Source organism: Triticum urartu, chromosome 3A, assembly GCF_056163025.1.
Source record: "Triticum urartu cultivar PI428250 chromosome 3A, HENAU_Tu73, whole genome shotgun sequence".
Classification (NCBI taxonomy): domain Eukaryota; kingdom Viridiplantae; phylum Streptophyta; class Magnoliopsida; order Poales; family Poaceae; genus Triticum; species Triticum urartu.
The window spans coordinates 133,713,999-133,729,272 of NC_141875.1; the positions used below are offsets into that span (position 1 = coordinate 133,713,999).

Below are 15,274 nucleotides of genomic sequence, written 5' to 3' on the forward strand. Positions count from 1 at the left end.
AATATGAATATACACCCGCAGGCAACAAAACCTTACTCTCGCGGCATATATCTCAAATGCTTAGCACCGGCCCACACCAATTTTTGGCCACCCTTTTAATTTTGGCAATGACGATTTGAGGCATTAAAGAGTGATTCCGAAAAATCCTTACACTTCTTACATTCCATATCTCCTGAGAAACAAGCATGGCCCTACTCCGGCCGACATGAATAAACGAAGGCCAAACCCTTAACATAAATTAAATCTGCCCAACCATAGAATTAATTGCGCCAACCCAAACCATGGGCCAAAAGTGAATGAAAAATTGGCACTTAAAGAGAATGTGGGAGGTGATCTCCGGTTCCTGCCCGCACAGCTTGCAAAGACCACTATTTGGCCAACCTTTTCTTTGTAGGCGATCACCATCCACACTCTATTTTGATAGTTTAACTACACAGAGAAATTGCATTCCTAAGTTATTCCAAATGATATGTCTCATGACCGTCGAAGTGATACCTTCGAACTACGTATGGTAAGCCGAGGATGCCAAGTAGTTGCTGGAACTTCCAAGTGATAGTGTCGGCCATCCTCCCTTCGTATAGGGTCACATGCTAAAGCATAGTCCAAAGGGAGAGAACTCTTACACATGATTCATATTAATACCTCCTGAGGTGTTGATGTTGCTCTTGCTTAATCCAGGCATCACCCACGAAGGCCTTCTTCGCATTACCATTGGTGGCTTTGGAGATTGCAAAACTGGAAGGGACAATGTCTTCCGGTTTTCGCCTCAAGCCATGGAGCATGCCAAAAATCTTGCCGTTGGACCATCACCGACGCTAATCAACGTGAACATGGATTTTGCAAACTAACCCATGCTCCTGCGAGTTCAGTTCGGGTCATTGTTGTTGCTCTTCCTTTCGCTTTCGCTTTCGCTTTCCTGTTTTGCACTAAGAAGTACTACCTTTACATAAATATAAATATGCAGTTTTGTGTGTGAATCGGCAGTTGAGCAGCATCTCCAAAAGAGGCACTGGTACCACAGCGGAAACCGCATCAGAGATCAGACAACCACTTTTCTTAGAAACATGCATCCTAGTGATTTACATAGGATGGTTGCCATCCCCCAAAACTAACTTTAGCATGCCCTAACTGCATCAGAAGAAACGAGAACTGAACGTATATATACACAAAAATGAGAGGGACAGGCTTGAGCATGCAAAACATTACAACGGCCACACAAAGGTCACCATCTGGAGTTAGCATTACCATTCAGGGAAAGTAGGGGTCCTCCTTGTTCTGATATATCGCAAAAAGCTGTTTTGAGTAATGCCTAGCGATCTTCTGACAGAACTTGAGAGCATATTTGTCGTATTTTTCCAAATCATCGACAGTTTTCCTAGGTGGTCCAAGAGCATCACCATCCAGAAGAAACTCTGCTATGTGAGATCCCCTAAACAAAGAAAACAATTTGCATCATGAGACAAACAGAAACTCTTATTGAATTCTAGCACTTGATCTTCTCTTATGATTGGAGCGATACGTTGAAAAATGAAGACAGAAGTAAATACTACATATACTTGATGTGTATTATTATTATTCAATCGTTACAAAGGAAATCATGTTAGGTATTTGTTAATCCACTACACCAAATACACCAAAAATTAAATTTGAGAACCAGAATAAATACACCACCAATGAGCACTAGTTAGGACATCCTGTACACCTGATTACGAGGATCCTTAACAGTAATCAAGGTAGCTCAATTTTGACACCAATGTAGTCTGACAGGGCCCTACAATGCACATGAAAACCAAGGCACTTTCCAAATACAACTGAACATCAAAATCAGTGTAAGGCATGATCAACACATCAGCCGGCATGAGGGATGTTTGTTAATCCACTCAGGGAATTTCTTCTTACCTACAACTCTACTTTTGGAATTGATAAGATGTAGATGCAAGTTAATAAGTTATCATTACAAATAAGGCAAATCTCCTTCTGAAGTCTACATTTTGCAGGCAATTAGCGGCGCAAATTATTTTGAGGTAAAGCTAAATCGCAAATGAAGCATGAAAAATTGTAAAATGGAGATAGAGCTGTTAGTAACAGTTTATAATAGCGCTGCATACACGCAAATTAACTGCACCAAGGCATACCTAACAGCATCCATCTGGCTAAATCCTTGTCCGTTATGCACCATGCTGGCTTTTATTGACTGTTCTTCCTCAGTTTGCTTTCGGTAGAGAGCGCATACGGCTTTCAAGCAAAGTTCATCCTGTTCAGCAAATGCTGAGAGCATCTCTGCCTCGTTGTCCCACCCCTTACCATTAGCATTCCTTTTGCGACGTATCGCATCCATAACATCTTTATAGTTCATGTCACCGTCAGACTCTTCTGGCTCAACAGGCTCTTCATTATAATTTTCTGAACAATCCTCATCATCTATAAATCCATCCATACTACTGGCTTCTGCTGAATCATCCTCACTCTCCACATACTCTTCACCCAATTCACCATCATCTCTACTGCCCCTCTCGTCCTTCGTCGTCTGAACCACTTCACGAATGACGATTCTATCATCCCCGTCCTCGTCCTCCTCATCTTCAATCCGTGTCTCAGCTGCACATGGCACATGCTCTGGCCTAACCACACAAACATCCTCAGCATCATCTTCATCATCACTGAGTCCACTTAACAAACGCTTTCCACCGGGTGTAACACCCAACCCCTCCTGCACTTTACCATCCTTGTCATTCCAGTCCTCGTCGTCGCTATCGCTGGCAATCATCGCTTTACGCTTGTTGCCTCGTGGCATAATCGGAACATCATCGTCTTCAAGACCCACATCAGCATCCTCGATCTCGTCTTCGCCGCCGCTCTCGCCAATCACCGGCGGCACTGTGCGCTCCCAAGGAGCCGGGACAGCAAGAAGGCTCTCCTCCGCGCTACTCCTAATGGCGACGCCAACAGCCATCCCCTCTGGCCCGCGGTCACTGACCTCTGTAGAACCATTTACCAGATGGCCTCCCGCTGAGTTTTGCTTGTTTCCGCCGAAACCCTCGTCCAATCGGCCGAAGGTTGGGCCCTGGTCGCCTGAATGATCCATTGCCTGTACATTGGGCGCGGCCTTCCTGAAGCGCGTGTTCTCGGCTTCGAGGAGGGAGACCCTAGCCTCCAGGTCAGAGATGCGGGAGGCCTTGGCGGCGAGCGCGGCCTCGAGGGCGCGGACCTTCTCCGCGATCTCCGCGGCGTCCATCTCTGGCGGCCGCGGCGCCGGTGGGCCGTGGCGGCAGAACCCTAGCGTCGGATTGGCTGTGGAGGATAGTCGGCTGCTCGTCCTAAAAGGTGCGGGAGGGGTCTCGGAGAAATGAGGAGAGGATTTGCACGGAATCTTGGGAACTCCCCGCTCGTTGGCTCGTTGCAAAAATTTTGTTACGTGATTCCCTCTGTTTTTGCCAAATCTAAGTATCTGTAGGGGACACCTTATGTCGCCGACCTAAAAGGTGTGTTTATAGTTAAAGTCATCCTGTGTGTTCGGTTTATTCGGTTTACATAGTTCGATTTATACGATTTTTCAGTTTGTATGGTATTAATATGTCGGTAAATATGATATGAAATTAAAATACGGTTCGGTTTCGGTATATACCAAATTATTTCGGTATGGTTCGGTATATAGCATAAAAACCAAAGTTGACGCGAATTTGGAAATGACGTAACAATAATTAGCAAATTTATGACTCAAAACATATACTATTCTACACAAATAGTATATGACTATATATATAAGTATATATGCATGCATTGATTCATCTGTTGATGGTTATGGACGTGCTTAGCATTTTAAAAATAAAAAAATGACTATGTTACAAGAAAAAATTGCGTGCTTAGTAGTGCATTTGACTCATGTACAAGAAAAATAACAACTTGTATGATTGTTCATTTCAAGAAATATAAATTTATTTTTTTACTTCAGTTTATTCGGTTAATCGTTCGATTTTCCGGTATATACCATAAAAATCAAGTTCAAATCGGTATGAAAAGTTCATATCATACCAAAACCAGAAACCATAAAAACCATAAAATTAGTTCGGTTCGGTTTATTTTCGGTATAGTTTTTCGGTTCGGTTTTTAAATGCACAGAGTGAGTTAACAGCAATGCCTCGGATACGGACCGAAAACAGTTGCGGCAAAACAGAAACTTTAAAATAAATCTGTAAATTTTGAAACCAAAACTTGGCGTGAGAAATCGAACTACTCCAGCAGGACTACTAGCATTCATAGTTAATTGATCATCATACAAAAGTCATACATGGTCATTTTTTACAAACTAGATCGGAGGCGTAACGGCCACCCTAACCCTAATGCCAAAATTTGGCTCAGCGGAGCCATCCGGGTGCGGCAGCAGAGGAGCTCAATCCTCATCGTTGGGGCCGAGGTTGATGTAGATGTTGTCCTGCGCCTTGGCTTCGCGGTACCATCCTGCCAAGTTGTCGTCGAACTCCTGCGCCTTAGAGAGCCCCTGCTCGAGGAGGACTTTGTCGACGGCGCTGCTCCGCCTCCTCCTCCCACGCACTGCTCGCGAGGATGGCGGCCTTGAAGGCGTCTGCCTCCGCCGGGGGAGGAAATCCTCCGGCTCGACGACGCCACCGCCCCGCCGCTCCGGCTCAGGCTCCGGCTCTGTTTTCACCGGCGTGGGCGCCGTACGGGAGCTCGACGCATCGGCAGAGGAGCTGCCCACTCGGGGTCGTCGCCACCACGGGCGCCGCGGTACGAGGACCACATCCCGCGCCACATGGTGGAGTTGGGCGGCGGATTGGAGTCGTTGGCGGCGAGAAAATCGAGAGGGGAGAGGAGGGATTGCGGCGGCGCGGGGATAGGGTTCGGCCCGTATATCAGCCGCAGACCCTTAGTTATACTGCACAAGGGGGCGGTTTCCGGGCCACTGTAAAAGATTTACGGGCCGAGGCGACTATACAAGCTCTGGCTTGGCCCAAAAAAGGGGCCAAACCTGTATTAGTCGCCGAAATTTTACGGCCCGCGTGGTTTTAAGGGGTCTGCTATCATTCGATTTAAACCTAAACATGAACATAGAACTAAAAACTAATCATAAAATTTAAACCAAAACTAAACATCATCGTCATCGTCACCCTTGTAGAGGGCAAGCCAATCCACCCGCGGCATCCCACCGCCCATGGGCCCCGCCATGTGTCGTCGTAGCTGGGAGTCGGGGAAGATGCGTCGCCACTCTTCAACGTCAAACTGCTCCTCGTTCTTGCCACCGTCATCGACGCCGTGCTCCTTGTCGTCGGAGAGGACGATGACCTCCTTGTCGACCGCACACTTTGAGAAGATCGACCGCTCTGCCTCCACAAGCTCAGGGGACTGACAGCAGAGGTCCGCCATGTACTCCTCGTCAGCGGCTTCGATGAACTCACTCGCCTCCCAGTCCTCCCTAGCCATCCCACACTCACCATCCTCGGCAGCAGCGGCAGGACGAGCTCGATGGGTGTCATCCCCCACGGGGAGTTGAGGCGCGCCGCCGCGCCGTGCAACCGGACCTGCTACCGATCGTATCTCTAGGTATACGAAAAACACAGGAGCAGACACTTAGATGATCGGTGCCTTGCCTACCGTAAGCGGAGACATGTCCGCAGATTTTTTTGCCTTGCCTACCTGCATGCTAAATTGCTGGTCTTGTAGGACCCCGCAGCTCTCGAGACATGTGGCTATTTTGGGAAGCTTTTTTTGGTCTTCGTTGCTGTTGTTTTTCCTGTTTTGTTCCATTTGTTGCTGTGCTGCTTGCCGTGCAGTGCATCCTCAAAGCCACATTTGCGATGAGCTGATGGTAGGGCTATGCCACTACTGCTGCTGGATTATTCCATGTTTTGTTGAGAACAATTGGACCCACCAATGCTATTGCTTTAAAGAAGAAAATAAAATAATGATCGCACATATGCATAATACAGTAACATTCTGGTATAATCATCAGAACAATAAGAGTGATGATGCCAAACCTAACAAAGAGAAATCCTACAAAAGAGTACCATCTAGTGGGCCAGTTATTGGTTGGATGTGCATGAGAGTTTATCAGTTATCAGATGACATTCTAATTGCGGCATCCATACAACACAACTATTCGATGTCCCAAGCATGCTTCGGCCCAATAACATTAACATCACATAAATTTCTCCAAGTGGGCACTTTGAAAACAAACGAACTTTATTGCACTTTCCTGGCTTCTGCTGGGGGCTTCCAAAGACCAAGGCGGTACTTGTGGGCAAAACTCAAAATCAACTTCCTCTGCACCATGGCAAAGAAACGAAGTTAGTAATTTAATTCGCATAATTTAATCATAAATTAACCGCCTGGGAAAGAAAGGAAATTAAACAGAAGAAACATATCACGGTAAACGTTGATGATGGAAATTAGCGGCTAGCAAGCTGTGAACTATCTTTAAAATTTGTGTGGATTAGCAACCTGGATATGTGGAATATCTGAAATGCTTCTCATGCACTGCTGTTATTTAGAACACCGCTCACGGTATTTTACAAGCAATTGGAACATCCACCAAATGTTACCCACACATTTACAAGCCACCTACTTCCTAGGAAATATCACAATCGACTAAGTAACACTTCACACATGTTAGTATGCTAGCCGTTAATTGACAGAAGAAATTACCTCAAATGCATTCACATTCAGAAATTATAGATACTGTAGTTCTATCAAAATTTGCAGCCTCAATGAAGTTATTGAACTGCAAATGCATTCAACTCAAAATTTTCCAAGTCCAAATCAGATTTCAACATATGCCAGCCTCCTCCTCCTCCGCCGGGCCACCACAGCACCACAACGTGCCTTCACCAGCCCACCATATGGCACAACTTATATTTTGTGGGTGTCATGTCCTCCGACCAAGCCTCCACTGACGTCCAACCTTTGTCCGTTGGTGCTGCCATTTCATGTTGACTATAGTAACTAGGTGAAACAAACAAGTACAAACTTGCTACCTGAATGTTAGTGCACTCGAATCTTCCTTCCTGGTTACCATTTTTACCTACAGATTCCATTCTACCAGATTATCGGGGATTCATGGAGCACGTTTGATAAATCTGTTGGAATTTGGTAGTGTCCTCTGTATTGGCCTGAATAACCCATATGCTAAAATAGTGCCTGTTGTACTCCTGGTCCGGCAGTGACATTACTGTAAACTATGCTTTTGTCAAATGTGGAGAAATGAAACCAATGGAAGGATCCTGTAATTTTATCAGTCCATGGCACACCTACTATATTGTCAGTTATAACTCTGTATGCTATAACAAATATGTAGCTCTGTATGCTATTAATCCACGTGATGATAATGTTAATACAGTTGCTAAACTGTCTGCCCAAATCAAAAGTATGCTCTCTTCTGAAGTTTATAGACAGGATCATGCTATAAGGACAAATTGTTGCTGTCTATGGTGGTGCACTATGTGCGCTTGGTTCTTTTGATTGCTCAGAACTGAAGGTTCGAAAAGGGTACACCAGGACATGGTTGGGGGGGGGGGGGGGGGGGGGGGACCTTCTATATGGTTACAAATGGATGAAAATCTCATACTTAAAAGCCAAGAGAAAACCCATCATTTGTTACAGAGCAAAGTTACTGTCTTACTGATAGCTACAATTTCCGCAATTTTCTTGAGTCCGTGCCTGAAGTAAGGGTGCTGATAAATGATTATTTAGACAGGTAGGATGGAAGCTACAATTATTTGGTTCCTTCAGTACTTATTTAGCATGCATTTGCATTCAGTGATCTATGTGAGCTTAGTTTTAGTTCTTTTCCCTCCAGTTTATACTCACATTTGTTTAGAAGAATAAACAGTCTGGAAACAGCCTCTTGCAGAAATGTACGGAAAGGCTGCGTACTATAGACCCAAAGTGGTCGGACCCTTCCCTGGACCCTGCGCAAGCGGGAGCTACGTGCACCGGGCTGCCCTTCAATAAACAGTCTGTACTCTAGGATGCGGTCATTTGGATTTCAAATTAGTAGAAGTTGGGTGTTATGGTTTTTAAATGAATAAACATGGTCAATTATAGCTTGACAAGAAAAGCTATAGTTCAGCAAATGCTCTGTTTTTCTTACTAATGGCAACTGCTCTGGTTGTATGCTTGTATAAAAAAATGCTGTCTAGATAACATGTACATTGTCTAAGGGTTTATTTGTACAGATTCAGGGAGTTTTCGCAGTTCTTGCTATGTGGAGCCTGCAATTTTTATTTAATGCCAAGTAATTAAGTTCTTGATCAGAGCCGTTCAATGCATTTATACTGATAGATGTAGTGAGTGGGCACGATCTGAACCCAGGGGCATCTGCACCCACTTTTCAAAATATGCATTTTAAGCACGTTTTAAAAGCATACATGTTCACAAATGTGTGTGCGCGGCGCAAAGTTTTGTGAAAAAATGTCTTTTCGTTTTGTCTCCGCAAAAAAGACAAATTTCAGTGCTTCTAAATAGCATTTCACAACACAATTTTTTGTCTTTTTTGCACAGGCCACAAAAAAGTTATTTTTCCGTGAAACTTTATGCACGCACATAGAACATGAAGACGTACCCATGCCACGTTTTTCGGATTTTTTTAGCATTTAGAAATGTGTTTTTCAAAGTGGGTTCATATGTACCCAGGTTCATCCATGCACTTCCCTAGATGTAGTAGTATGAACAATTGTTTTCGAGATATGATACTTATTTTCTCAAAATATTAGAATCATTGAGCCATTCTGCAGCTTAAGAATAATAATACACAATGAAACAAGTAGTTTCCTCCTCATCTTAGCCTATCAGGTTTCTGCTCCTAAAGATGTTCTCAGAATTTCTTTATAAACTTGTTTCATGTTATGGGACAATGTGCTCAGCTTAGATACTCAACTGAATCAGCAACCATTTCTTTTCCATTCAAACTTTTGCATATGGTTGATTTAACATTCCATACTTGGTAAATCTTTATGCTTACCTATTGTTGTAATTAGCGTGTGGATGAACATATCAACTAGGCTATTTCTCAAAGCTTTGGAAGCAAACTGGACCTCACTAAATAGAGCTGGGATGTTTCTATTAGATGTCTGGTTTAATAAAATGCTATCAAAAGCTGAATACGATATTCAGATTAATTTCGTTTAGTTTACTTCTGCATTTCCTTCAGTTATCACATTTCTGTAGGGTCGTCTTTGAATCACCTTTTTCTCAGTCTTAAGTTAACAAAGAATTTTGACATTGCAGTCCCAAAGTTTTTCCTAATTTTGTGGCAATTGTTCATAAATGCTGGTTATTAGGACATCGCTATAGGATATGTCATTTGCGAGGGACTTCTGTTATGATAACTCTGATTTTAAACCCCGGAGAGGTCTTACCTGGTGGAAACGTCTTCCAAGGACCCATCACATGCTAATGAGTTCCACACAGGTATGACACTGAGTCAACAATGTGATGTCGAACCTCGGTTTACTCTGGCATTTGTATGCTATCCTAAATCATGCTATTGAACATCTTAATTGGTTCTTTCTGGATATGTGTGTGCCAATTTATATGCAATCATATGCCTAGAACATTCGACAGGTCAAGACATTTTGAACAAATTTGCCAGACTTCCTCAAATTACTTCATCAAGAAGGGTGGGGCCTTTGTGTTCCTGCACATGAACCATCTAATACCAAACTAACCCGATGGCTCTTATCCAAGCATCACAACATTGGAGAACAAAACCTATCCAAACTATACATTTACACAACGAAAATGCCCGAAGAAACCGGGCGCAGCCAGCAAAACCACATCAAGCCTTCTGTGAAACTACAAAGGACACAATAAACTAAATCAAAGGAATGTCTTGAACAGGGAGGACACATACATGCTTGCAGGGGACGCCGAGCTTCTTGAGCCGTAGCGTGCGGGTCTCGAGCAGCCTCTGGAGATCGCCTCCTACGGCCTCCTCCAGCTTCGCGGCGTGCGTCTCCACCCCCTTCCCGACCCCATTCAAGAACTCCACCACGCCTACCTTGGCTGCGCACAGGAATCCCAATCCACTTCACCGCAACGAACGGCGAAGAAAGAACCACAAAGTTTACGGATCAGGAGGGAAGTAACTAAGCGGGTGTACCTTGGTAGGGCTGGGCGTAGAAGGATCTCGCCGGAGCTCCGGCGCCGGGGTGGAGGAGGAGGCGGCGCACATTAGATGCACAGGCCAAGGCCGCCATAGGGGAGACTGAGGACTGGATCCTTTTTTTTTTTTACAATCTACTGAGGGGTGGATAGCCACGCGTATCGCGCATTCGCGCTGGATACTCCTCAAACGCGCACCCTCCAGCGGCGCTTGCGAATGCCTATTAGGCCGGCCTAGTTATGCCGATCTTTTTTTTTCCGTTTTTTCATCCAGTTTCTCCTGACTTTATTTTTTCTCTTTTATTTATATATTTACGATTATTTTTCTAATTCGCGAGAATTTTTCGAATTCACAAACCTTTTTGAATAAATGATTTTTTCAAATTTACGAAATTTTTAGAAAAATACGAACATTTTTGAATTAACGAACATTTTTTCAAATCATGAACATTTTTCCATATCAGAACATTTTTTAAGTTAGTGAACATTTTATGAATTCATAAAACATTTTAAATGACATGAAACTTTTACAAATCTGCAAAAAAATCATGTTTTTCCAAATTCGTAATTTTTGTTTCACAATTGCAAATATTTTAAAATTCACGTTGATTATAAATTCATGATTCTTTTTGAATTTGAAAATTTTTAGTATTGAATTTGTTTTCAAATTTGCGACCATTTCCCAAAATCATGATTATTATTTCAAAAAAATTAACATTTTTTGAACTCATGAATATTTTAAATTACATTTTTTATCTTTGTGAATATTTCTTCAAATTTCAAAACATAGTTTTGAATTTTGTTAAGAATGAAAAATGAAGGAAATTTTAAAAAAACTGAGAAGGGAAATGTATCTGTACCAATATAAAAAGACTCAAAGGGACAGATCCAAACCATCTCGACCGTCAAATCATGTTATCTAGCGGTTCAAATCGTTCCAATGTTGAGCACCAAACACGTTTAACGCTCTAGTTACCCATCACTGTCATTGGTTATAAACACGTTTTGACTCAACGCTATCCCATGAAATCTGCCATGTAATTAATATCCTACTATTCCCGCAAAAAATTAATTCATATCTTATCAAATACCAACATGCAACAGATATGTCTTACCTAATATAACATGCAACTAATATCTTACCTAATATAAACGTGCATTGCACGTACATTATTACTAGTCAAGGAAAAAAAGGCTCACGCCCCTGCATTAGGCCGACCCATCAGAAATGGGGTACGCCTTTGCTAGCCTCCCATCCTGCAATGTGGGGATCGTGATTGATATGTATCGCTCGCTGTGATACTCATTGTTGCACTCGCCCGCTATGTAGAACTAGGTAATTTCCCCGCGCGTTGTTGTGGGAATATAAAAATTAATTACAAATAAATTATGTATGAAGAAAAATACATAAATCAAAAGCTAATATTTTTAATGTAGAAATATTCCATACTTGCACTATATGTGAGTAAAGAGGTATGCATGTACAGTTGCAACAATTAAATTGGGGCATTTCACAATCTTTGAAAACTAAACAAATTAAATAATTGTCTGATGTACTACATATATCTAGTAACAAAAAATAAACATGTCGATATGGTTTGCATGGGCTGAAAAATAATGTTAGTGGAGGGAGATGTGGCATGCTTAGTGAGAGGCTTGCATGTTGAGAGAACTAGATATGATTCCCCGCGCATTGCTGCGGAAACTATTGCCTAAAATTGATGTTTTACTCCACAAACTAGCTGTCTCTTAAAAAGGATTAGCAGAATAATAAATAAACGATTCTCTTTTGACGCCATACATTAGAATGTGGTCCAGATAGACATGTGTTTGGCGTCAAAAGAGAATCGTTTATTTATTATTCTGTCTAGACTAATGACATTTACTTTGACTCATCTCAAAAAGTAGGTAAACAAATGTCATTAGTCCAGATAGAATCATAAGGTTCCTGCTTCTAAACATATCTGAGGTTTCAACTTCTAAACATATCTATAGTATTATGGACTAGAACTATGCAGAAAAATAAACATCCAGTCATCTTGCATTACCTTCATAAAAAATGACATAATTGAGGTGACTTCAATACCCCTTTTTGTGTATACATCAAGATTTCTAACAAAAATGATCGAAAACATAGAGGTTACTTACAGATCATGCCATAGGAGGGCACATCCTAGTTAAAAACAAATGCGAATACAGTGTTTCTTGTTAACCTGGGACATATGTAACAATGGACGCATGCACAATGTAATAGAATCAGTCAAATCTAGCAGCTGCATAACATTTTAGCACATCAAAAGAGCATAATACAGGAAAAACGCCATAATTATCAGTTCTTGTTTAATCTCAGCGGGGCATAATGTCACAATTATTACATAGAGATATATTGATCCTAAATAAGAGTACATGGAGCAGTATTGCCATAATCTAGCTCCAGATAGCCCCTTATAGAACATGATCCATTAAAAAATGTAGTAGTACAGATCTGACACTTTCAACCAACTATGTGTAGATGGAAGATCATAAACATAGCTATCTGGATTTATATAAAACCTGACAGAGGTGGCCGATCAAGATGAGCTAATTTCAGATTAGCCGAGCAGGTGGCCATGACGGTGCAGTGGCGACCGAGAGGACTTGAAATTCACCATGTTCGATACATGTAATACGAGCAGGAGATACACATGGACGGCGATGATTTTTAGGGCCGGAAATGAACAAATCTCGAGAAGGACACGAACAGCTTGATGTGGTGAGGATGAAGGGAATGGAGAAGATGAGGAGGAGGGAAACTCAATCAGGGGCGTTGGCACCAAATACCTTAGATGACGGCCAATGGGAGCGGAGCTGCTCCACTTCTCAACGGGGATAGCGATATGCCTACTCTTCTGTGGCGTAGATGGGCGGATCCGCATGCTTCTGGGTAACCGGGCGGTGGTGGCAGCCGCTCTTGAGGAGGTCGCCGAGGTTGAGCGCGTCGTGGCTGCCGGGCTACACCTCCTGGCGGCGGATCTGACCGGGCACCTGGATCCGTGGAGAGCAAACAAAGAAGCTCAATCCTTGTCCGTCGGAGGCGGCGGTGTTCATGCACAACATCTGGCTGGGGCGCCGTCCGGTGGTGTGTGGGTGCGGGTTGAGGGCGTCGCCTACTCTACCAAGATGGAAAAGTATATAGATACGGGAGATGGGCCGATGGGCTTATTTTATCAGTTTTTACACCAATTCAGCGGCAATGGAAGACAAAACATGCCCGCTTCGACTATTACCAGAGTTCCCCTAAAAAAAGACTAATTACCAGAGTTTGATCACATGATTTGTGAGAAAAATTGCTGAGGTGGCATGCTGTTGATGTGGATAGTATGCATGTCAAGAGAAATAAGGTAGTGGGGATGAGCTATTTAGGTATTATAGATTAGAAGTATGAGATACGGTTTGCATGGGCTAAAAAATAATGTTAGTGGATGTTGACGTGGCATACTTGATGAGGCGGAATGCTTGGATGTTAAGAGAATTCAAGGTAGTGACGATCAACTATTTAGGTATACTAGATAAAATGAACCGGCTCATCACAAAATCGTGAAGTGTTATGTGATGGAAACGTTCTAGGAACCTTCCACGCCGGTGTGAAGCTTCCGTATGGTTTTTACAAGGTGTTTTCCGGTTTTCTTTTCTTTTTTTTTCTCTTTGTATTTTCACTGTTTTTTTGTTTTTTCTTCATATTTTTATGTTTCTTAGTGTCTTTCATTTTTCCAGGTTTATTTTATTTTTTATTTTTTATTTGACATTTTCACTGGTTGGTGAGGTGAGGTGCATGAGCGTGGAAAATTTTACTCGGCGACCGAGAGGTCGAGTATATTTACTCCTCACGGCCGCTCGAAGTAAAATTTGTACTCACCTAACGATTATATGAGTTCGGCTAGTTCCAGTTTAAAGAAGTAAACCACAAATTTTACTTCTCTAACTGGTTATAGGAGGGCTGGTTAGAGTTGCTCTTAGGACTCGATATGGGTGAGGCATAGCTCGCACCCGATGGGAAGGATTGTTCGCATATGTTGCCTCCGTGAGTGGACGTCAACTCTATATTGGCATCCTCTTTTACAACTAAAACTCCCTCTTTTATTGATATGTGATACCAGTTACATCTTTTAGTAGCAAAGAGGAAGTAAAACAATCGGGGCATCATCAATTCACTCATTACGAAAACTAAATCTAGCCGCACGGGCTAGTTCATGGGCAACACCATTTACTTTTCTAGGGCAGGACTCAAACCGAATTGAACTGAAATCACATGCCGAATGGTAGCAATCGTTAATGATGGCGGCTGCATTATTTGCATAGTGTCCCCCTTGTTCATAATCTCTACTCCTAATGGACGAGTTGGTTGAATAGTCCTATCACTTTCGTCTGGGTTTTTTTCGTCCGGTTTATTTTCGTCTCACCTCCCACCACCACTCCCACGTTAATTTTTTCTTCTTCACACTTAAAACCGAATCGTGTCTGATACTTCTTCCATTTATTCATGCTTGCTTTGGCAGGTGTCGATTCAATCAATCATGTAAATATTTGGTAATTAAGAATTCATAAATAATATCATATACAGGAGATCACTTTCCAAACAAATCACCTCCCTCTCCGATTTATTTCTCCCATTGATCTCCTTCCATCCTAATAAAGCACGCATTACATTCCTAATTAAGAAAGAAAATAAAAAAAGAACCTCCACCCACACGACCCCTCCCACGCCTCCAGTGCGCCGCCACCCGCCACCACGTTGCTGCGTGCCACCCCCCCTCCAGTGCGCCGCCTCCAGTGCCCCGCCACCCACCGCCACGTTGTTGCGTGCCGCCGGGCGCGGCGGCGGCGATCTCCGGCCAGATCCGGCTGAGGATCTTCACCTGCAACTAACAACGCTATAAGAGGGGCTGAGCAAAGCGGTAACAAGCTCCAATCTTCACCTGCAACTAACAACGCTATAAGAGGGGCTGAGCAAAGCGGTAACATAGCCAAACAACGGTTTGCTAGGACAAGGTGGGTTAGAGGCTTGGTTTAACAACATGGGAGGCATGATAAGCAAGTGGTAGGTATCGCAGCATAGGCATAGCAAAAGAGCGAGCAACTAGCAAGCAAAGATAGAAGTGATTTCGAGGGTATGGTCATC

The 15,274-nt window shown here is 42.9% G+C and overlaps 2 protein-coding genes across 2 annotated transcripts; both read right to left on the minus strand.

Annotated features, from left to right (window-relative positions):
• Positions 1-175: 175 nt before the first annotated feature.
• LOC125543276 (uncharacterized) lies at positions 176-3,428 on the minus strand. The gene is made up of 2 exons (XM_048706574.2): positions 2,136-3,428; positions 176-1,429 (listed from the first exon to the last, which is right to left on the minus strand). Exons 1-2 carry the CDS (start codon positions 3,233-3,235, stop codon positions 1,249-1,251), a joined length of 1,281 nt encoding a protein of 426 aa, XP_048562531.2. The 5' UTR covers positions 3,236-3,428; the 3' UTR covers positions 176-1,248.
• Positions 3,429-5,940: 2,512 nt separating this feature from the next.
• On the minus strand, positions 5,941-10,286 carry LOC125543277 (uncharacterized). The gene is made up of 3 exons (XM_048706575.2): positions 10,115-10,286; positions 9,866-10,017; positions 5,941-6,279 (listed from the first exon to the last, which is right to left on the minus strand). Exons 1-3 carry the CDS (start codon positions 10,209-10,211, stop codon positions 6,199-6,201), a joined length of 330 nt encoding a protein of 109 aa, XP_048562532.1. The 5' UTR covers positions 10,212-10,286; the 3' UTR covers positions 5,941-6,198.
• Between the last annotated feature and the right edge of the window lie 4,988 nt (positions 10,287-15,274).